Below are 24,984 nucleotides of genomic sequence, written 5' to 3' on the forward strand. Positions count from 1 at the left end.
GCAGCCCAATGAACTCTCAAGTCTTCTCCAACACCACAGTTCAAAAACATCAATTCTTTGGCACTCAGTCTTCTTTATGGTCCAACTCTCACATCCATATATGACTACTGGAAAAACCATAGCTTTGACAGTATGGGCCTATGTCCACAAAGCGTTGTCTCTGCTTTTCAATACTCCATCTAGGTTTGTCTTAGCTTTCCTTTCAAGAAGCACGTTTTTTTTTTTTTTGTTTGTTTTGTTTTTTTTAATGGCTGCAGACATCATTCACAGTAATTTTGGAGCCCAGGAAAATAAAATCTATCACTGCTTCCTCTTTTCCTCCTTCTATTTGTCATGAGGGGATGGAACTGAATGCCATGATCTTAGTCATACTCAGTGGCAATTAACTAACAGCAAATAGTGATGTTGTAATAATTTATTCTTTGGCCAGAGATTTTTAGGCATCAGAGTGATTATTTTATAGCAAGAGAAACTGAGGCACAGGAAGACTCAATTATGACTTCAGTAAAATGGGAATGACCTCCTTGATGGCTCAGATGGTAAAGAATCTTCCTGCAATGCAGGAGACCCAGGTTTGATCACTGGGTTGAGAAGATCTCCTGGAGAAGGGTAACCCACTCCAGTATTCTTGCCTGGAGAATTCCATGGATAGAGGAGACTGGTGGGTTACAGTCTATGAGGTCACAAAGAGTAGGACATGACTGAGTGATTAATTTGAACATAAGTAGCTAGATTCTAATCATTCTGCTAATAAGGGTTAATTGAGGTATTTATCTAGGTTTTTGCATTGCTTTGTAATTCCAGAAGTTTTGGAAATACAAATAAAATTTAATAATGTTCAGTAACTTGTTAAAATAGAATGCCAAAACATGTCAGTAAAAAATGTACACTATTTGATCTTTAACATGTGATAACCATGGACCTTATTATATGCCAGCAAGCATACTAAACACTTTACATAGGTTCATCTTGTTTAAAACTTGAAATGACTTTACTTAAACCTGAAAAGAGTTGTATTCAAGTATGTGAAAATTGACATTGATCTGGCTAGAAATATAAAATCAAAAAATACAGTTATTTTGCTGACTTTTGTACATATGGAAAAAATTGCTATTACTTGAGATTCAGTACCTTTTATTTTTCCAGATCACTACAAAGTCCTTACAAAATTTAGATATAGCTAAGAATTTATTGACAGAATTCAGTGGATTTATAATACAGATATATAGCTCTAATTTTTATAAGGATTGGATCTTGATATCCAATGATGAATTTACTTTTATTTTAAAACAAATTTTGCATTTTTATAATGAAATGATGGCTAAAATGTCCAGATAATAGTTATGATGATGAATGTCTTGAAGCTATCTTTCTGTGCTTCATGTAACTCCTCAGAATAAAGCAATGCCCAAGTCTATGTTTTTCATTTGGTTGTTGTTTTTTCTTTGTTTTTGGTCACACCACATGGCATGTGGGATCTTAATTCCCTGACCAGAGATTGAACCTATGCCCCCTGCATTGGAATTGCTGATTATTAACCACTGGATGGCCAGGGAAGTCCCTAAGTCTATGTTCTTTATTACTTACCTAAATGTTTGGGGTTTGCATTTTGTCTGCTAGAGTTTCAGTTTCTTTGCTTTCTCTCAAAGGGTTGAGTGCTCTATGTAAGTGTAAATTTCACAGCTCTTTTCCTCCTCTCTACAATTTACATACTTTTAGAGAATAGCTTTTTTTAAAATCAGTTATTTAGAGTTTTTATATTTTTGATTTTTTTTTTTTTTATTTTTGATTTTTTAAAGATTGTTACTTCAAATATATCCTAAGCTGATATAAGTCTTTCACCATGAAAATTATTATAATAGTCAATCTAGTTCATAAGCTGTCCAAGGCTATTTTTGAGTTAAGAGAATGTGAGTAATTTTCAGAGAAAAGGAGCTAAAGAGTTGATAAATCACAAGGAAGAAATGGAAGATTAGTTATCATAAAGAAAAAAAAAAAGCAAACAGAAAATAAAAGCTTTCTTTCAAACATGATGCCCATATTTGTGTATTAAACGGTAAATGACTCTAGTTACAATGACATCTGTCTTCAGAGACATTGGCCATGGTGTTCAGTGAGAGTAAAGAGATCCAACTTGATTTGAAAACAACTGGCATTTGATTCAGGTCAAGGGAATAGTTGTGATATGGCTACATAAAAAGACTTCAGAATAAGTATGTCTGGATACTCAAAGATATAAAACAAATATTTCCAAGCTTGAAATGTGATCAGGTCATTATTAAAAGGAACAGTCAGATATCTTTATAAGATAACTCAATGCCCTCATGCAAATGTACGATATTATGGATGGAACAATAAATCCAGCCATACTCTAAAGAAACTTTCTGCATAATCATTAAAACAAAATACAATTATTTTATCCTTCTTGTTTGAGAAAGACTGTTAACAAAAATTCAAATATGTAAATAAGATAAAAGAAGTAAGAATATAGAATTTTGTAATACTGCTGCTTAGTCCTTCAGGCATGTTCAACTCCTTGCAACTCTTTGGACTATAGCCAGCCAGGCTCCTCTGTCCATGGGATTCTCTAGGCAAGAATACTGGAGTGGGTTGTCATTTCCTCCTCCAAGGGATCTCCCTGACCCGGCGATCAAACCCATATCTCCTGTGTCTCCTGCATTGCGGTGGATTCTTTACCTGTTGAGCAATCAGGGAAGCCCCCCGATTTTTTTTAAGGAAGCAACAAATACTTCCTAGAGGGTTTTGGCAAGGCTTCATGGGAAGACCATGAGCAAAGGTGTGATCACCTAATTTACTCGCTTATCCAGGTAGTACTGTTCATATTTTTAACACTGAAAAAACTTTCACTGCATGCTTGCTATCTAAGTTCTTAAGTGTAGAACCCATATTTAATCTATATTTGCCTAAACTTAATTTTCTTTCCTCTAGAGGAAGCTGCTGTGAAGTCCCTGCAGAATAAATCAAAGACCAGGTTTAAAGGCTTGGGGGCAGAGGAGAGTTGACATCTAGCTATGTAAGGCCATACACAGGCAGAAAACCATGTGTGACTATTAAAAAATGACTAAAAAAAAAAAAATCACCATAGTGAGGAGACCTTAAGCCACATTGAAGAAAATAAAAAAGTATAACGGCTATGATTTCAATGCTATGTAGATTATGGAATATTCCTTTACTATTAGAGACCTATTTTACACTCATTACATGCCTCTAGACGGAATTTAAAGGTAGAAGAACTGTGCCTTTATTAATTTCATAATTTGATAATGCATTTATCTTTTCATCAGACATTTAAAATAAACAAGGGAATCTATCTTAACTGATATATGACTTAATTCTGCTGAGAGGAAACTAAGAATGAAGAGGAGGATTAGGAAAAAAAAAAAAAACTAGCAGGAAATTAGAACTACTATTTAACAAAGTTTGAAAGTTTGAGAGAAACATATAGGGATTCCCAAGAAAACAATGTAATTGTGAAGTTGATGAAGCAATTACATTCTAAGTGTTGTATATGACCTAAGTTCTCTGTAAAATGTTTATGGAAATAGATTGAACTGAATTTATTTTCATTTAGTTATCTGCAACCAGACATAATTTTTTAAAGGCAAACAAACGGAATAGTGGAGGGAAAATATTTTGGTCTATTTTTTAGTAATTTAACAAAATAATATTTCCTACCTGGACTTGAGTCATCACTTCTGCATTTTATTGCTTAAAGAATGAAATGTAATAATTTTAATATAACTCTGTGTCCTCAAGTACTTTTGTATAAAGTGTGTTTGAGAATTGGGACAGGGTCAAAGTTAGCTCTTCCATTAACTGTGACAAAGTTATTAGGCAAATTAAAAGAAACAATTTTAAGGGAAATGCTTACCTAATGAAGAGAGCAAAACTTCGAGACATTTCTGAAAACTCATTTACAGAAAAGTAATAAAATTGTTCTCTGTCAAGTGGCTTGTGAAGATTAAGTTAATGCATTAATTTTTGATTTCCATTCAATTATTAAACCAAATTTCTTAGCAACAGTCACTGTGCATACTAGGAACTATAGATTTGTATCATTTAGATCATAAATACCTTTTTCATTTGAATATCATCTTCTCATTTAATAATATAAGATGACTCAAACACAGTCAGTATCTAAAGGTTTTACTTTATTTAAACAGGTGAGCTGGGCCAAGTTAGACATTTCATATTATAGTGTTGTGATTAGTTGCAATTAAGATATCAATCTACCCTTAGATTGGATGTGGGCTGTAGCAAAATAAACTACTGATGGCTCACACTGGGATGGTGTTTTGCAGAAACTAATTGAAGACATTTTAGAACTGAGTCGTGTCTTAGCAGTAGCAGTAGCATGTCTTCTCTGAAAATATCCAGGAAATGTAGGAGTGTTTTCATTGTCAGTTCACCGATGATCAGTTCTTACCAATATCCCCTAATTGTTACACTGGGCAAAATATCACAATAGAAAATGGTCATTGTCTCAAGTTTGCCATTCAGTCAGGCATAGGGATTAGCCAGTCACACTAAGATAGGACCTTAGGAAAATGCCAGGACCTAGTATTAAGAGTTTGACCAGTTCCAGGAGGATGCTGAAGATATTTCACTAAGTAGAAAATATTAAGAAGGCAGTAAGCTTTCTGAAGCTTCCCTGATGGCTCAGTTGGTCAAGTATCTGCCTGCAATGCAGGAGACAGGTTTGATCCCTGGGGTGACAAGATCCCTTGGAGAAGGGAATGGCAACCATTCCATTATGCTTACCTGGGAAATCCCATGGACAGAAGAGCCTGGAGGGCTACAGTCCATGGCGTTCCAAGAGCCAGACATTACTTAGCAACTAAACCACCATGAAGCTTTCTGAGAGGATAACATACAAAGGGGGTACCAACTTCACAAGATGATGGAGATAAAAACTAGATGCCAGAAAATAGTGAATGAGGACCAAGCAAAAACACTATTGTAAGAAATAAAGCCTGACACTGTTCCAGTGGTTTGTACTTGTAGGATTTGTGGGGGTTTTGTAGTTCAGGAACATCCAGATGTTCAAGCTGGTTTTAGAAAAGGCAGAGGAACCAGAGATCAATTTGCCAACATCCGCTGGATCATTGAAACAGCAAGAGAGTTCCAGAAAAACATCTATTTCTGCTTTATTGACTATGCCAAAGCCTTTGACTGTGTGGATCACAATAAACTGTGGAAAATTCTGAAAGAGATGGGAATACCAGACCACCTGGCCCACCTCTTGAGAAACCTATATGCAAGTCAGGAAGCAATAGTTAGAACTGGACATGGAACAACAGACTGGTTCTAAATAGAAAAAGGAGTACATCAAGGCTATATATTGTCACCCTGCTTATTTAACTTACATGCAGAGTACATCATGAGAAACACTGTGCTGGAAGAAGCACAAGCTGGAATCAAGATTGCCGGGAGAAATACCAATAACCTCAGATATGCAGATGACACCACCCTTATGGCAGAAAGCGAAGAAGAACAAAAGAGCCTCTTGATGAAAATGAAACAGGAGAGTGAAAAAGTTGGCTTAAAGCTCAACATTCAGAAAACTAAGATCATGGCATGTGGTCCCATCACTTCATGGAAAATAGATGGGGAAACAGTGGAAACAGTGGCTGACTATTATTTTGGGCTCCAAAATCACTGTAGATGGTGATTGCAGCCATGAAATTAAAAGACGCTTACTCCTTGGAAGGAAAGTTATGACCAACTTAGATAGCATATTAAAAAGCAGAGACATAACTTTGCCAACAAAGTTCTGTCTAGTTAAGGCTGTGGTTTTTCCAGTGGTCATGTATGGATGTGAGAGTTGGACTGTGAGGAAAGCTGAGCACTGAAAAATTGATGCTTTTGAACTGTGGTGTTGGAGAAGACTCTTGAGAGTCCCTTTGATGGCAAGGAGATCCAACCAGTCCATCCTAAAGGAGATCAGTCCTGAGTGTTCATTGGAAGGACTGATGCTGAAGCTGAAACTCCAATACTTTGGACACCTCATGCAACGGGTTGACTCGTTGGAAAAGACTCTGATGCTGGGAGGGATTGGGGGCAGTAGGAGAAGGGGACGACAGAGGATGAGATGGCTGGATGGTATCACCGACTTGATGGACATGAGTTTGAGTAAACTCTGGGAGTTTGTGATGGACAGGGAGGCCTGGCGTGCTGCGATTCATGGGGTCGCAAAGAGTCAGACACGACTGAGTGACTAAACTCAACTGAACTGTAGTTCAGGAAGGTTTTTTTTTTTTTCTTTTTGCTGCACTGTGTCTTTGTTGTAGCATGCAGGATCTTACTTTAGTTGCCTGATGAGAGATCCAATATGAATCCCCTGCATCGGGAGGGTGAAATCTTAACCACTGGATTTCTAGGGAAGACCCTCAGATGTTTTAAAGTTGAAAGATATATATGTTACAATTTGGTGCTACAACAAAGCATACAATTATGTGTTAGAAAGAAGGACTTTTGTTTTAAATGAAAAATACTACAAAATAACGGATAATGTGGAAAGAGAGTAGGAGGAAAGGATACATACACACACATGTACATGTGTGTAAACATTCCACATGTGTGATTCTATAACTAGATACATATATTTTATCTCATTTCATCTGTACCACACTTTCCCTTACATGGCTAGATCGGTATTATTTTCCAAATTTTATAAGAGACAAGGAGAACAGATAATAGGGAGAAAGATTCCTAACCTAATTGCGCAAGGTAAGTGAAGGAACTAGTATATCACCCAAGTTATCTCTCCAAAAAGTTCATGGTCTTCATTCTATATATATTTCTTTGCCTCTCAGTGGTGGATAATTATGGAATGCAAACTTTATCTCAGTGTTCGACTGAAGTAACTAAATAAATGAAATTTGCCTGTTCACTTTTCAATATATTGAATTTTGGTTTGATATATATATATACACATTATGTATATATGTGTATGAATCAGCAGAGATAGGCACCTATTTTATGGATACAATATTTAAGTTCTTAAGTTTTTAAAGTCATTACCGGAAAAAGTTAAAACTACAGTTAAAAATGACCTGCGGGTATTCCCTGGTGGCACAGTGGTAAAGAATCTACCTGCCAATGCAGGAGACACGGGTTTGATTCCTGGTCTGGGAAGATCCTACATGCAACAATACAACTAAGTCCGTGGGATACAATTGTTGAACCCATGCTCTAGAGCCCGGAAACGCTGAGCTCATGTTCTGCAACAAGGGAAGCCACCAAATGAAGAGGCCTGTGCACCACATCTAGAGAGTAGTTCCCACTCTCCCCCACTAGAGAAAAGCCCACACAGTAACAGAGATCCAGCACACCCAAAACAAACAAATAAATAACATATTTGTAAAAATTATATTTAAAAAATTACCTGTGAGTGTATAGTGATTCATTGTACACATATTCTGTCTGAATCAGCTTTATAAATTGTAAGATACTGTAAGCGTTAACTAGAAATAAGGTGATCAGTTGTTCCATTTTTTTCCTGGGACCAAGGTGTTTTTTGGGTCTCAGGACACTCAGTGCTAGTCCTAAGAAAGTCCTCACTCAGCAAACCCGAAATAGTGTATTGTCCTAAGTAAGACATTCTTAGAGTCCTAGATATGTTTCCTTGAAGTAGAAATATTTAATTATTCTATATAGCAAATGAAGAAACATTTATTCAAGAAGATCAACTAAAACTCCTTAAGAACAGCAAGAGGCTATGGCGCTTGACCCAGGACCCGCTCTCTCACTTCCACTCTCGTCTGTCAGTTCAGCCGGATGGAGAATTCTCTCTGGACCCTGGACAGAATGGTTGAGAAAAGATGGCTCCTCTGTCCTCAGCTCTCAATCCTGGGGTATATCATCTTGCTGGAAGGGGCAGGAATGCCAGTGTTTCCAATCTCCACCTCTGAGTTCTCAGAAGCAAAATTCCTAGTTGAGCAGTTGGCCAGTTGCTTCCTCCACTCAGCCTCACTCACAGGGAGAAGTCCTCTCCCAGGCAGGCTGAAAATTTGGAGTCTAGTCACCCTCACTTCATACTGTTTGCTTCATTCCTGGAGAGTCTAAATGAGAACAAAGTGAGAAGACCATCCTGCCTCCATCCAGGACCTGTAGAAGTTAGAGAATTTCTCAGGGTAAAAGAGTCTGTAGGACTAGACAACTTTAGCTCTTCCCAAAATATTTGCTTCCCTTTATTTTCCAGCTTTAATAGACATAAGGTTATGAAAGAACTAATTATAAAAATGTTTTACTAAATTTTTTGCCATATCAACATATTGTTTGTTGTTGTTTACTTGCTAAGTCGTTTCTGACTCTCCTGTGACCCCATGGATGGTAACCTGCCAGGTTCCTCTGTCCATGAGATTTCCCAGGCAAGAATACTGAAGTGGGTTGCCATTTCCTTCTCCAGGGGATCTTCCTGACCCAGGGGTCAAACCTGTATCTCCTCAACGACAGGTGGGTTCTTTACCACTGAGCCACCACCAGGGAAAAAATATGCTAATATATATGTATATGTGTATATGGGCTTTCCTTGTGGCTCAGCTGATAAAGAATCCACCTGCACTATGGGAGACCTGGGTTCAATCCCTCGGTCAGGAAGAGCCCCTGGAGAAGGAAATGGCAACCATTCCAGTATTCTTGCCTGGAAAATCCCATGGATGGAGGAGCCTGGCAGGCTATAGTCCATGGGTTGCAAAGAATCGGACAGGACTGAGCAACTTCATTTTCACTTTTCGTATATATAATAGCACATGCCTACATAGGAGTGAAATTTCTATATTTTATTAGAATTAAGTTAACATAAATTTCAATCTATGTTAAGCAGTATATAGTAAAACCTGCAGCAGATAAAAATAAAATAACTAAAAATATAGAGTATAACATTATTATTTGATAAAATAATTAATATTCCATCAGAATAATATGCACTCAATGCAAAAGGAAGTAGCAGAGGGAAAATCCAGAAACACCACACCTTCACAATCTTCAATCTATAGAAGTGAAATTCCCAGGTAATTGGAGCTTAGCCCAAGTGATGAATTAAATGAAAAAAGAAAATGAACGAATAAGTTTAAAACATCTTAAAACTTACCACCTACCGCACAACTTGAATATATGGAAATGATTGACTTGTTCGGTTTAAATTGGGAAATTGTATAGTATGTGAAGTGCTAGTCACTCTGTTGTGTCCGACTCTCTGTAACCCCATGGACTGCAGCCCACCAGGCTCTTCTGTTCATGGAATTCTCCAGGCAAGAACGCTGGAATGGGATGCCATTCCCTTCTCCAATAGTATGTGGATAAAGCTATTATTTAAAATAGGGCTTAGGAAAAAAGGAAGCATATGCTTGAAAGGTGAGACTTTATTGTAGTGCTCAGAGCAAAATATGTTTGTTAAGATCAGAACAGAATGGTCACAGGAAACAATAACTAAAAAATGTTTCATCCATGAAAAGTGTATGGGTATTCCATCCATTGTGTATGGAAATTAGTAACAGTAACTCAGCACTGCAAGTTACATTCAGGCTTTCCAGTCACACTTAGATTTAATGCTCTACCATATCTGTACCAAATATGAATATTTTTGCATCAATATTGATTACTCTTGGTGCTTATGGTTTTCTGAGGAAACCTGTTATGACCTTGTGCAGCTCTGACATCAAAGTCTTCATTCTACTTATCCAAACTAATAATTTCTATAGATTCCATTTTCCTGTCCTATCTCCATCACACTTAAAGATGACAAGTAAATCTAACATCCACTTCACATGAGTATCCTGGTCAAAGTAAAGGACACCGGCCTGTTTCGTGTCTTCTTTCCTTCAGCCTGCACGTGAATGTGTTCTAAATCTTTTCAGTCATGTCTGACTCTTTGCGACCCCAAGGACTGTAGCCCACCAAGCTCCTCTGTCCATGGGATTCTCCAGTCAAGAATACTGGAGTGGGTTACCATGCCCTCCTCCAGGGGATCGTCCCAACTAAGGGATCGAACCCATGTCTCCTAAGTTTCCTGTATTGCATGCAGGTTCTTTACCACTAGCACCACCTAGGAAGCTAAGAAGAGCACCACAATAAAATAAATACCTACTTAATGCATAATTATTCTGCATATATAACACATCATTTGTAATAGTAACTTCTCAAACTCGATGTAAGGAGCATTTTGAAAATAAAGGTTATACCTTAGAAATCAAGCCTGATTTCTACTACAAAGAAAGTGAAACTCAAGGGTATTTTGTTTTCATTGCAGGAGAAGTGAGTTTGGTTTTGCAGTCTATGGTTTTGCTGCTGCTGTTGATGTTCCTAAAATATCTTTCCTCTTCACCTTACTTTGTCTGCCTCTCTCTTCTCATAAATAATTCCTTTATAGCCTTCTAATGCCAGTCAAACATCGTGTGCGGGGAGGTTTGCCTGAACCAATAGGTGTTGAACCAGGGATCTTCTTTGTACTCCTGTATTGTCTTTTCTGTTCTTCTATCAAACATAATAATCCTCTTTATATACATTCCTTCAACTAGACTCATTATTAGTGAGCATTATACTTTATAATTTCCTTTGTGCTTCAACCCTACTACAATGTCTGCAGCATAGTGGGCACTCAGCAAATATTTAGTGAATTCTACCATTAAATACCAGCCACTGTTAGTCTACACCAGCAATTCTTCAGAAATGCTATAGTCACTAAGGAAGTTCAGTAACAATCTACCTCAAATTAGGCATGTTACCAAGTTGAATAAAGGTGCTGAAAATGGGTACTGTGAGAAAATGCTTTTTTGTTCCAAAAAGGGCATCTTACAATAGAGAGAATGAAGCTCATTATATGCTGTACTCTGTGGCTTTTAAGTTCATTTATAATTTTTGAGATCATTTCTATGAGACAGGATGCTACACTGAACTCATAAAGCATCAATGCATTTCAAAAATCAACAATGGAAATATCAAAGGCAGATAAAAAGCTTGGTTCTAACTCTGATCCTATCAGTTACTAATGAATACTGACAAGTTATAAATCAAACTAGTTTTGATCTAGTTCTAAAATGTTACGCACACTGTCCCAATTTTAAATAACCTGTTTGTCAAGATTAAAACTTGCTATTTTGAAACACAAGCTTTAATTAACATTTCATGATGACCGGGGATTTAGACGCGCTGACTACAATGATGTCATCTGTCTTCAGCCACTGTTTGTAAGGACCTCACCTTGATTCTCTAATCACAAAAATGGTGATAAATATATTGTGCATTTAGCCTTTTGATTAGCAGAGCCTTTTCACTTAAAATGGTCCATTTAAAATTGGTAAGTCTACACAATGATAATTATGTGGGAAACATTTATGACCTGGTTCAAATATCAGCTCTAAAACTTTCTAATTTTGTGAACTTCAGGAATTTCCTCACCTGTGGAATGAGGCAATTAATAATATCATTATTTAGGGTTGTTGTGAGAATTTATTAACATACATAAATATTTAGAACAATACCTGGCACATGGAAAGATTTCAAAATGTCTGTTAATATGATGATTGAAAATACACCTTTAAAATGATTTTATATATATCACTGTATATGTTCACTGCTACATAAAGATTTATACAAATGCATATTTTTTTTTAATTCATATTCTTGGATTTCTTATTCCAACTGTTTCACATAAAGAAAGCGGATCACTTACTATCAAGGAGTTTGGCTAATAAAGAACATAAAGAGACAGTATAGCCAAGGTCACTTTTTTTAAGGAACTTGTTCTGATACTTAAGAGTAGTAAAACAATCATGGTCCTTTTTTGTGTGCTTGAGGAAAATATTTCTGTGCAATTATAGCACCTGTCAGTTTAAGAATTTCCCGTTTCCTTAACATGATTTTTTTTTTCTGTCCATGGAAACAAAGATGCTACCTCTTTTCTGACCTAAGTTCTTTGTTGCTGTTTCCAGATGCCTACCCCACCCCCAGCTCTTCCCACAGCCACCATTAAGGAATCTTTTACTGCTTGAAAAAGTTTTAATATTCAGCAGGTTAAGGAAACCCATGGTCAGCTTTAGAATTTTAGTCTCTGCTGAGCTTTCAAGGTGTCAAGACCCTAAAATAATATGAACAGCAGGAGTACTAAATCTTTCATTATTCCCAGTTTCCCCTTGAGCATACTGACTTTGCAATAAAGAAGCTGTCACTTACACTCTTCTTTATTGCAAGGTGGGTAATAGCTACAGGGAGAAAAATAAGGAACTGTGTCAGCTTAGCCCGACTGCCATAATGATGAATGTGTAATCATTGCACATTTGCATCTCCTCTTTTTGTACACAGGTACCTCATCGATTGGAAGAGTGCTGGGGACAGCTACTTTACAATAGATGCTACTGAAGGAACCATCGCCACTAATGAATTACTAGACAGAGAAAGCATCGCGCAGTATAATTTCTCCATAATTGCGAGTAAAGTTAGTAAGTATGGCATGGACGGGATCAATGTTATACTGCAGTTCTTTGAATTTCACACTCTTAAACGAGTCCCCGCTGAGCTGTTTTTCAGTTTTGGACTGACAGCTGAGTGGTCTCCTGGGGAAACTCAGAAACCTGCTCCTTTCCCTCATTGTCCAAGTCCAGAAAAATTGTGACAGCTGCCACTGCACCTTTTTTGCAGGACGGCAGGGATATCTAGCGGTGCTTTTCATGGTGTGAGCTCACTTCTTTCCACCCGGTAACCTTAAAAATCCACCATCATTCCAATGTCTTTCCACATTGCACCCCTGTATATATTATGCAGAGTTTCATAGGCCAGGCAGGAGGGAATCATCATCACATAAAATCACCTGTTCTGAAACAGTTTTTGAAGTTAAAGAGAGCATGATTTTATTTATTCATTTATTTTTACTGTGTCATGTAGCATGCGGGATCTCCATTCTAGGGGTTGAAACTGTGCCCCTTGGATGCACAGAGTCTTAACCACTGGCCCACCGAGGGAAGTCCTAAAGAGAGCATTTCTAAAGTCACCCTTCTTCTTTCTCTCTTCTTTCGTTAGTGTATGAACACCATTGTGGAATATACAGAAGTTTTTTTTTTTTTTTCCCCATTTATTTTTATTAGTTGGAGGCTAATTACTTTACAATATTGTAGTGGTTTTTGCCATACATTGACATGAATCAGCCATGGATTTACATGTATTCCCCATCCCGATCCCCCCTCCCACCTCCCTCTCCACCTGATCCCTCTGGGTCTTCCCAGTGCACCAGCCCTGAGCACTTGTCAGGGTGGGATGTTTATACAGGAGTTTTAAGTGCAATTCTTCAAGGAATCATTTGGAATCTATAGGCTTGTTAGGCATTACTCCTTGTGTTGGCTTCTGCATGGTCCAGAATCCTCTAGACTGTGATGGTAGGTCATGTGGATTTGGCTGGACAGTGGAGGATATTATCAAGGTGACAAGCTTCCTAAGGTAACAGATCAGGATAGGAGTGGAGACACTGGCTATCAACATCATTGTCTATAATGGAAATGCATCATAGCAGTTCTTCTGCATAAGGTCTATTGAAAGATTTGAGGAAATTCCTTCTAAGTATCTTGTATATTGCTTTCCTCCTATTTCCTTTTGTGCATTTGGTACAACGTTCTGGCAGCTAATGTCAGTTTCAATGCAGGGAAGCGCTAACTGAAGATTTCTATTGAGAGGTTTTTGATCAGTCTCGATTCAGTGTGTATACATAGGAAAGACTTAGTCACACTTATTGTATCTGACTCTTTGAAACTCCATGGACTGTAGCCTGCCAAGCTCCTCTGTCCACGGGATTTCCCAGGCAAGAATGCTGGAGTGGGCTGCCATTTTCTTCTCCAAGAGATCGAACCTGTGTCTCCTCTATTGGCAGCCTGGTTCTTTATGACTGAGTCACTGGGGAAGCCTATTTTATATATTCTAGTGTGTATATGTTAATACCAAACTCCTAACTTATCCCTTCTCTGATTTTCCCCTTTGCTAACTGTAAGTTTGTTTTCTAAGTCTGTGAGTTTATTTCTGTTTTGCAAATAAGTTCACTTTTATTATTTTTTTAGATTCCACATAAAAGTGATATCATATATTTATCTTTGGCTTTACTTCATTTAACTTAATAATCTCTAGAACCATCCATGTTGCTGCAAATGTTATTATTTCACATAAATCTCTCTCATATACCCCTGGTTGATGAGAGAGCACTCCCCTTTTTGCCAGTGCTTCTAGGATTAAAACGGACTGGCTAAGTGGACTGCCCAAATACTAACTCTCTTCATGTAATTTTTGTGTTATTTGGTGTTGGTGTCCTGACATCCCATCTGCCCATGAACTTGCTATGAGCACCCAGTGGTAGACCCCATAGCTTCTTAATTTCAGGTCCAGGTCCCCTTGTGCTGCAGATGGTTTTCTTGGGAGAGTTCATAGCATGGTTTCTCAATTCCAGCTTTCTATTGTGTTCACTCAATCCTGAGGAAATTTGCGCATCCCTGCGATGCTAAACATGTAGTCTGAAGGCTGCTCCTCTGCTGTATGCTTTCTCTGTCCTGCTGTCTGCTTTCAAATCTTCCTTCCTTGCTCAGCTAGCCTCTCAGAGTGGATTGTCCAATCCGCTGCTTCAACAGACATGCTGTCAGGAGAACAGAATGGAATGTTAGCTTCGCCCGTTCTCTTTAAATGATTTTCTGCTTTAAAGTTTCCTTTCCTGCTAGATATCTTTCTTCTTTCCCATATCACCTCCTATTATGGTTACATATGTTATTCATCATCTTTTTCACACTTTCAATTATTTCAACTCTGAATTATTTCCTTTATCCATAATACTGGGGGCAGTTTAACCATAATATAGTTAGAAAATAAACTGTAGTTTTCTGAGATCTTTGACAAGTAGAGTGAAAATGAGATATCTAAGTTATGGGGTAGAAGACCTCTATGAACTACATTATATTCACTCTAATGATTTGGATATATTAGGTGATAACTGACCAGAAGTAGCCTATTCAAATAATTTCTATTATCTAAGACATATTGTCTAGCAAAATAGTCTTCATTAAAGCTATCCTGTGTCACCTAACCTTTTTGTTAATACACATGGAAAATGTGCATTTATTTTTTAAGGCAGATATTAGATCCAGTACCTTAACTAAAGATGAAAGCCTGCCTCTAGTTCTTCACTCACCTGTACTGTAGCTCCAAAAGTTCTTCTCCCCATGGGGTACAAAAGCCACCAAAAACCATCGTTGTGGTGTGAGGGCACGTGTAGTAGCAGGTTCGACACCTCAGGTCAGAGCCTGGCCTGCACCCATTTGTAGAATGTAAGGGGAGTGTGCACTTTACAATGCAAACAAGTGTCATTGTTCCTAAGTCTGTCATTTTTCAAACTTAAACGAATTTTTAAAAATTTTTTAAATTTTATGTTGGAGCATAGTTGATTAACAATATTGTGCTATATTCAGGACATATTTTGTTAATTATCAGTATAATTAGGGCATGCACTAACTCCACCCCAATCTCTACATCCTATGTTAGGTCAGTTCAGTTCAGTATCTCAGTCATGTCCAACTCTTTGCAACCCCATGGGCAGCAGGACGCCAGGCTTTCCTGTCCATCGCCAAGTTACACTCATGTCCATTGAGTTGGTGATGCCATGCAACCATCTCATTCTCTGCCATTACCTTCTCCTCCCACCTTCAATCTTTCCCAGCATCAAGGTCTTTTCTAGGGAGTCAGTTCTTTCTTTACATCAGGTGGCCAAAGTTTTGGAGTTTCAGCTTCAGCATCAGTTCCTCCAATGAATATTCAGGACTGATCTCCTTTAGGATTGACTGGTTTGATCTCCTTGCAGTCCAGGGGAATCTCAAGAGTCTTCTCCAACACCACATTTCAAAAACATCAATTCTTCGGTGCCCAGCTTTCTTTATGCTCCAACTCTCACGTCTATACATGACTACTGGAAAAACCATAGCTTTGACTAGATGGACCTTTATTGGCAAAGTAATGTCTCTGCTTTTTAATTGCTGTCTAGGTTGGTCATAGCTTTTCTTCCAAGGAGCAAGCATCTTTTAGTTTAATGGCTGCAGTCACATCCTATGTAGTTTTTACCTAAATGCAACTTAGGAAACCCCACAGTGTGGAGTCTCATCAGTTATGTTGGCACTCACTGGGACGTATGCAGAACTGGGACTTAGACTCACAACCCATACATACGCACACCTTGTCAGAGGGCGGCTGGCTAATGTTTCTAAATTATCTACCTCGATCCACTCCACTGTCTATTCAAAGACTACTGAGAGGAATTATCATCTTCAAAGAAGTCTGGTGAGACAAACACTATGCACCTTACACCTCCATGGAGAAGAAAGAGGCCAAGCACATACCATGCGGTAATTAATGATTCTGCAATAAGGATAGGCTATTGTGGGTTTTATTTGAGCTCACAGACTTTGAAAGTCAACTTTATTTAAATTTTAATATATAAGGTTGCTTTCTCTGCTCAAACCAGCCAGCCTGAGCAGGAAATTATTGTCATGGTGAATGACTATGAAATAAATAGCCCACATTTGCCCTGCCAAGTGGAAAAAAATTGTGTAAATGTACCTTATTGCAGATTATACTAGCATATGCTTTGGCCCTGACCCTTCTATAAAAACTCTCAGATGAAATGAAATGGTACAATGATTGAACAACTTCCAATTAATTAAAAAGCAATCATTAATCAGTGTTACAACAGTTGGCGGTCCAAATAATTTTATTAGACCCCTAATAATTCTTTAATGCATTACTGCTTTGCTGGCTTTATGATACTAATCTTTCAAATTGGAAAAAAAAAAAAAAGTGGAAGTCTCAAAAATTCACTTCATTCAAATTATCAGAAACTTTCAACAGCAAATGTTTCTAATTTTTTGTGTTTTTTGGGGGATATTGACTATAACACATATTACTATACAAAGATAATTATAAATAACTGCATTAAAGCCTTAGAAAATTTACAAAATTATAAAATAAATGGATGATACCAGAGACGATTCCTCTTTTCTTGATTGCGTTAGTTATCCAGATGGTGATACATTGTTCCCATTCATTGTGGAACAGATCAGAAATCAATGATAGACTTACTAAGTGCTATATTTTGGGAATATGCACTTGTATGTAAGTACACCATTATAAACTGGGATTAAACTGTAAGGTAATTAATTTTTAAGATTATTTAGCATTAGAACTACTTTGCTTTAATGTTTCTTACTTCAACATAATGCAAATAATGTCATCTGCAGTAGAGAAAAATCAACCTGAGATTATTATCTATGATAAGATCAACAAAATTTCATCTAATTTTTTATAAACTTCTACAGAACATTATTTACATTCAAAGCATTATTGGTTGTGGGTTAAAACTAATATTGAAGTCTGTTCCTAAGGAGAGTTTGGGAATAGTTAGAAGTTGATCCCCCAAATTAATTTAGTTAGTTAAAACTATGCAACATATGCTGAGTTCAATGGACTTAAATATACTCTCAGATAGCCTTCAGGGGAAAGTTGCAAAAGATTTATACTGACCAAATGGGTCATTAAGAAATGAAAGATTTAAACAAAATAAATAAACTTTTTTGGTAGAATTTTTTAAAGGGTTTCCTTCTGCCTGTGTGCCAAATAGACATGGAATAATGTTCTCAGGCAAAATGAGAAAAAAAGTATCTAATTTTTCTATAATAATTGTAAGAAATGTTTTAAGCTAGTAAACCAAGCTATTATAGTAACTTTATATATATTCACTCAATTTATTGCTATCCACATTGCAAGAGTGAAGAAAGTGTAAGCTAAGATATATTTCATTTGTCACACAGTGAATGACTAACCCGAACAAGACTGGAGCCAGGGCTTCCCAGGTGGCACTATGGTAAAGAATCCATGTGCCAATGCGGGAAACATAGTGAGACACAGGTTCAACTCCTGGGTCAGGAAGATCCCCTTGAGGAGGAAATGGCAACCCACTCCAGTATTCTTGTCTGAAAAGTTAAATGAACAGAGGAGCCTGGCAGGCTGCAGTCTATATGGTCATAGAGTTGGACATGACTTAGCAACTGAAAAACAGCATAGTAATTATATGTACATTTGCATTGTACAAATAATTGAATTGAAATTATTGTTAATCTTGGCATCTATCTATTATCTATCCATCTATATTTAAGCTCATTAGATTACTTACCTATTAGAGTTCTATAGTTAATTTGCATTTTGAAAATAATATGTGAGTGTGAAATTGTTAGTGCCCCCATCATGTCTGACTCTGTGATCACATGGACTGTAATCCACCAGGCTCCTCTGTCCATGGCATCCTTCAGGTGAGAATACTAGAATGGGTAGTCATTCCCTTCTCTAGGGGATCTTCCCCATCCAGGGATTGAAACTGGGATACTCACATTGCAGGCAGATGCTTTCCTGACTGATCTACAAATACTCAAAATATGAGGCTAGGCAAATATATGTGCAATTGGTATGTGTGTGGCCGTGTTGTAGGTGGGTAGATTTTGATCTCTATCTAATAGGTATGCATTACTAGATCACACTCAAAAAAAAAAAAAAAAAAAAAAAAAACTACAACAGTTCCTAATGATTTCATTGTGATAATTTCCCTATATTTAGAAAATTGTGTCTACCTATATTATGCCACCTCCTACCTGCTCACTGCCGTTAATAGCAGTGCCTTTTCCAGTGCCAAAGATATAAGGAATATCCTGGACAGAGCAAGGACCAATGAGGTAGATGATGACCTGGCTCAACAAGGTCACCAGTGAGCTGAAAGGAAAACAACAGTGAAGACATCAGTCACTGCCCAGCACACCTGTCTCCAGAGGGTGATTCTGCAACTCCTGCTGAGGCTTCAGCCCAGGCATCAGCAGAGAAAAGAGAGAGGAAGAAGGAGGAGGTGGGGGAGTCAGATGACTCCATGGATTTTGTCTTCTTCAAATAGAGTTCTACTCCCCTGCAAAAGTGATGCCATGCTGTTTCTTATCAGTGGTATCACTTTTGCCTCAGCAAAGCAGGAGACTAGGGTTTAATCCCTGGGTTGGGAAGATCCCAGGGAGAAGGGAATGCTACCTACTCCAGTATTCTTGCCTGGAGATTCCCACAGACAGAGAACCCTGATGGGCTACAGTCCATGGGGTCACAAAGAGTTGGACACGACTGAATGACTAACACACATGCACTAAACCGAAGCAAATCATTAGATCCAGACCACACTTCAGGACAGAAAATTACATGGAGATGACTCATGTGGGTGGGCCTCACCAGTGGTGCTAGTGGTAAAGAACTCGCCTGCTAGTGCAGGAGACCTAAAAGATGTGGGTTTGATCCCTGGGTCTGGGAGATTGCTTGGAGGAGGGCGTGGTGACCCATTCCAGTATTCTTCCCTGGAGAATCCCATGGACTGAGGAGTCTGACAGGCTACAGTCCACAGGGTCACACAGAGTCGGACATGACTGAAGTCTGTCAGCACACACACAACTCATGTGGGTACCAGGAAGTGGGGATCCCTGGGACCCATTTTAGAAGGTTGCCTACCACATGTGTTTTCTCAGCAACTAAACAAGTCTTGTGGCTCAGTTGGTAAAGAATCCATCTGCAATGCAGGAGACCTGGATTTGAACCCTCGGTTGGGCAGATCCCCTGGAGAAGGACATGGCAACCCACTGCAGTATTGTCGCTTGGAGAATCCGCATGGACAGAGGAGGCTGGCAGGCTACAGTTCATGGGGTTGCAGAGTCAGACATGACTGAGTGACTAAATACACACACACAAAGACAAGTGTCTCTAAAAGTGAAGAGAGTTTGGAGGCTGTATTACTTAATCACTGCTGCTAAGTCGCTTCAGTCGTGTCTGACTCTTTGCCACAGCTACGGACTCTAGTCTACCAGGTTCCTCTGTCCATGTGATTCTCCAGGCAAGAATACTGGAGTGGACTGCCATTTCCTCCTCCAGGGGATCTTCTTGACCCAGGGATTGAACCCACATGTCTAAGTCTCCTGCCTTGGCAGGTGGGTTCTTTACCACTAATGCCACTTGGGAAGCCCATTACTTAATCACTAGGCCTGAAAATTTTGTGAGAAAGACAATGATCTGGTTGAATTCATTAAGAATACAAGCAAAATACAAAGTGCTGTAAGAAAAAAAATAATTATTTAATTATCAAAAATAATATATTTTAAAAAATTAAAAAAAATTAAAAGCACAAGCATATTAAGTTACATCATAGGAATTATCATTTGAGCTGAGTGTTTAAAAGATGGAGAAGATATGAAAAAGGTGGAGAGGAGGGGATTCTAGGTGGAGAAAACATCTTTAGCAAAGACAGAATGATATCAAAGCTCATGTTTAGATGAAAAATTACAAGCAGGGTAGTACAGTGGGTGTCCAGAGTGTGGAGAGGAGGGTAAAGAAAATACAGTCAGAAAGGAAGCCTGAGCTCTCCCCTCTGAAAGACTTTATCATATAGAATACTCTATTAGTCAGCTGCAGTCACCATGCTGACCATTCTATCCCTAGGACTGATTTATTTATAACTGGAAGTCTGTATGTTTTGATCACATTCACCTTTTTGCACACCTGTGCTTTTGCGTCAAGCAACCATTTCAAGATCAACACAAATATCAGATCATTGTGTTGTACACCTAAATTAATATAATGTTATATGCCAATTATGGGCTTCCCAGGTGGCTCAAAGAATCTGCCTGCCAAGCTGGAGATGTGGGTTCAATCCCTGGGTCAGGAAGATCCCCCAGAGAAGGAAAGGGCAGCCCTTTCCAGTATTCTTGCTGGAGAATTCCATGGAAAATGGAGCCTGACAGACTACAGTCCATTGGGTCACAAAGAGCCGGACATGACTTAGTAACTAAACCACCACCACATAATGAAAGTTAGTAATGTTCATTATTTAATAAAGTTTGTAAAGTACAAAGTAAAAAAAAAAAAAAAAAAACCACCACCACCATATGTCAATTATTAATATATCTCCATTTTTTAGATAAAGAAAGAAAAGAAAGTCAGAGGCCTTGTCAAACAGAGCCTTAAATGTACATGGAGAAACTAAGAAGTTTTTAGGTGTGTTCTGAGTCCATCCTCTTTTCTGTTGTTTCCATCAATACTATATGTTTCTAGCTCAGCATATATTCAAAGAAGCATATTTCACTTCTCCAAATTCCCCAAGGTAGTTATGCAAGGGACCTGCATTTTCTATAAATCAGCACCGTCTGGGTTATACTGTATCCACTGAGGTTTATGTCACAAGAATCAAGCAACAGGGGTGACTGGATTCTCTGCAGTGTTTGAGCAGGGGACATTTCTTTCTCATTTGGCTAGTCTTTTGTTCCGAGTGTTGTAAGTCATGTGTACATTTACTGATAGTGAGTGTGCAGGTGGGCCCTTTCATTTCTATTACTGTTCTTCAACTTCTCAACTCTCGCCTGCATCAGAGTCCACTTTTAGAGTGTTCCTGGACCCCATTCAAGACATCCTGAATCAGGATTTCTGGGATTATTGCCAAGAAATTTCCACCTTAAAAATGATACCCAGGTCACTGGATGGATACTGATGTTGAAACCAAATGCCAGATTCTCTAAAGTTTTAATTATTAGCATGGATTTGGGAAATAAAGCAGCTTAATGTTGCTATGAAGATATGTACTTCTATGAAGACATGTACTTACTCAGAGAGCCTAGTTGACTTTTGAAGGCTGAATAAAACCATTGATTTCAATTCTGGCTTGAAGCTATTGCTTTTTTCCTCTAACTGCCTTTCTTTTGCTCTCCATGAGTACCTTACTTTACATTTATGAGTCTAGGTAGTTTATCTACCATTTAACATTTTCCTTTTTTCCCTAAGTAACATATGAAACTATCAATATTTTGTATTCTCAAAGAAAGGTAACTTTGATTTATACTAGTATTGATAACATTTCAGTAGTATGTGCAATACAGACAAGTAATACATAATTTAAAAAATTACTTATAAATATTGAACCATTTCATAAAACCTTCAATGTGTTGTATACATGGTGATAATAATTATTAATGCCAATATACTCATGGATTTAATTTAGAAATGATACCAATTTTCTCACAATTGTATAATGTGTAAATATAATAGAATTCAAATTTGTTGTGATAATTTATATTTTATTGTAAGTTTTCAACTGCTTATGGGTGCCCTACAGTAATCAAGCTAACTTAGGAGTAGTTTAAACCAGTAAAATTTCTCTATCAGAATCACATACACAACTGTGTCAGGCTTTTGTTTCCTTAATTAGCATCTGATTTCCCTCTGGAAATTAAAACTACATGATAAGCTTGTCACCTAAAGGTTGAAATTTGAATAAAATGATATTTTAGATATGTACAGAAAAGTGTTAACTTCACCTATCAAAATTGGAATTAAAAATAGTATTTTTACATTGAAAATATTTTTGCATTGTCAATGTTATTTTATTGGCATTATGAACTATATTGTACTTCACCTATTTGCATAGGGATTCTCTCAGATGTGAACTTCTTAGTAGCCAAGACTTTATCTTATACATCTTTGATATATATGGCTTACCATACCCTCTAGAACATTTGAATATACACGTAATTAATGAATAATTTGTGAGTAGCTTGAGATGTGAGTTCAATCCCTGGGTCAGGAAGATCCCCTAGAGGAGGAAATGACAACCCACTCCAGTATTCTTGCCTTGGAAAATCACAAGGACAGAGGAGCCTGGTGGGCTACAGTCCATGGGGTCACAAAGAGTCAGATATAGTGACTAAACAACAACCCAACAAAACAAGCTTTATCGGCATCCCATCCTGATAATCTGGGCCTTGGATTTCCTGATGAGTTGCTCCTTCTCAGCCTCTGTGCTCAGATAGAATATGTGGGGTATGATGTAGCTGGAATGGACCAGGCACTGGGAACAGGCATCATGAAATTCATAGGGAAGACCTGCCAGGTTGCTTACTATAGACACCAGCACCCCAGGAAGTAGGTGAGTGTGCAGATAGACAGGAAGTCGATGATCTGCGTGGCCTCCGGCTTGGCCACACCTTGACATGCTGATGTCACGTATGATGCCTCGACTGTCCTGCTTGCTCTCAAAGTCTGGGTTTTGAAGTGAGGCCAGACGCCAACTTGACCTGAGATTCCTGAGGGTAGCTGTGATCTCCCTCAGCAGATGAGGGGGAAAGAGACCTCCACAAACTCTCACCAGCTTCCTTAGCCTTGCTGGCCAATCGCCCAGGCCAGGCTCCATGTCCCAGCAGGGGCCGGCCCAGCCTGACCCACAGCTGAAGGTAGGTGGGCTTAGAGCCCCTGTGAGTCAGGACAGAGTGACATATGGCTCTGAAGGATGGTGACTCCACTCCAGGAGGCCTGGTGACTGTGGGAGCTGATAGCTGCATCAAACTCCATGGAAGCCGAAGCCTTGCTTGATGTGTCTGCAGACCTGGAACCAAGTGGGAACTCCCCCTCACCCAACAACAACGCCCTGGAGGAAAGCTCCTGCAAGACCTCTGGAAAAGAATACTGTTTCTAACCCCATGGCCACTGTGCCCTGCAGGGCCCTTGCAGCTGAAACCCTAGTTGGAAAGCTTATTTCCTTTTAATATGCATTTTGATATTTCTTATCATTGGAATTGGTCACCTATGGCTGCATAATAGATCATGATAGAACATTTTGGGGTCAGGAATTCTAAAAAGTAAAAGACGCCCAGAAGTGTCTGCCTCTTTGCCACCCCATGAACTGTGGCCCGTCAGGCTCCTCTGTCCATGGAATTCTCCAGGCAAGAATATTGGAGTGGGTTGCCATTTCCTTCTCCAAGGGATCTTCCTCACCCAGGGATCAAACCCAGGTCTCCTGATTTGCAGGCAGATAGAGTTTTTGCCTTCTGAGCCACCAGGGAAGCCCTTAAAGGATTCTAAAAGGGTCTGTCTTAATATCTGTCCCCAGGAAGTCTAGAAGACTTGACAGCTGAGGGCTGGAATCTCTGGGAAGCTCTTGTGTGTCAGAAGCCCAAAGGCTCTTAAACTTTTTGCTTTCTACAGCTAAATAAGCTCCAAGTAAGAGGGGGCCTCTCGGGTGGTCCAGATGGTAAATTATCTGCCTGCAATGCAGGAAACCTGGGTTCTATCCCTGCATCAGGAAGGTCCCCATCCCATGGAGAAGAGCATGGCAACCCACTCCAGTATTCTTGCCTGGAAAATCCTATGGACAGAGGACCCTGGCAGGCTACAGTTCATAGGATCACAAAGATTCAGACATGACTGAGTGATTCACAGTTTCAAGGAGTGGTATTGATCTTCCCAGGATGCTAAGTGGTAAAGAAACTGCCACCAATGCAGGAGATGTGGGTTCAATCGCTGGGTCAGAAAGATCCCCTGGAGAAGGAAATAACAACCCACTCCAGGATTCTTACCTGGAAAATTCCATGAACAGAGGAGCCTGAAGGGCTATAGTCCATCATGTTGCAAAAGAGTCTGACACAGAGACTAAAACAAAAACAAGAAGTGCTGTTAGCCTTATCAATAAAGCATAAATGAGGGAGGTTCATTCATGTTGTTTAAGCACACATCACTGTTTTGTTTCCCATTTTTATAATATAATTTTACTGCATGGATATGCTACTGTTAATCTATTCACCAAAAGATAGACATTTGAATTGCTCCCAGTTTGGGACTGTAAGCATAATACCTCCATGAACATATGTATACAGGTTTTCTGTGGATGTTCCTTTCATTGTCTTAGGTAGACATATGGCAGTGGAATTGTTGGCTTATAAATTCACATTCAGTATTTAATTCTTGAGCTTCCTTTGTGGCTCAGATGGTAAAGAATCTGCCTGCAATGCGGGAGACCTGGGTTTGACGCCTGGGTTGGGAAGATCCCCTGGTGAAGGGAAAGGCAACCCACTCCAGTATTCTGGCCTGGAGAATTCCATGGACTATATAGACCAT

The 24,984-nt window shown here is 38.7% G+C and overlaps 1 protein-coding gene across 1 annotated transcript in view; it reads left to right on the forward strand.

Annotated features, from left to right (window-relative positions):
* Positions 1-24,984, forward strand: part of CDH12 (cadherin 12) — a 440,616-nt gene that overhangs the window by 398,447 nt on the left and 17,185 nt on the right. The window contains exon 8 of the mRNA XM_043489178.1: positions 12,325-12,461. Within this exon, the coding sequence (XP_043345113.1) occupies positions 12,325-12,461 (137 nt within the window). The remainder of the gene's footprint in view (positions 1-12,324; positions 12,462-24,984) is intronic.

The sequence above is a fragment of the Cervus canadensis genome, chromosome 16, assembly GCF_019320065.1.
Source record: "Cervus canadensis isolate Bull #8, Minnesota chromosome 16, ASM1932006v1, whole genome shotgun sequence".
Classification (NCBI taxonomy): Eukaryota; Metazoa; Chordata; class Mammalia; order Artiodactyla; family Cervidae; genus Cervus; species Cervus canadensis.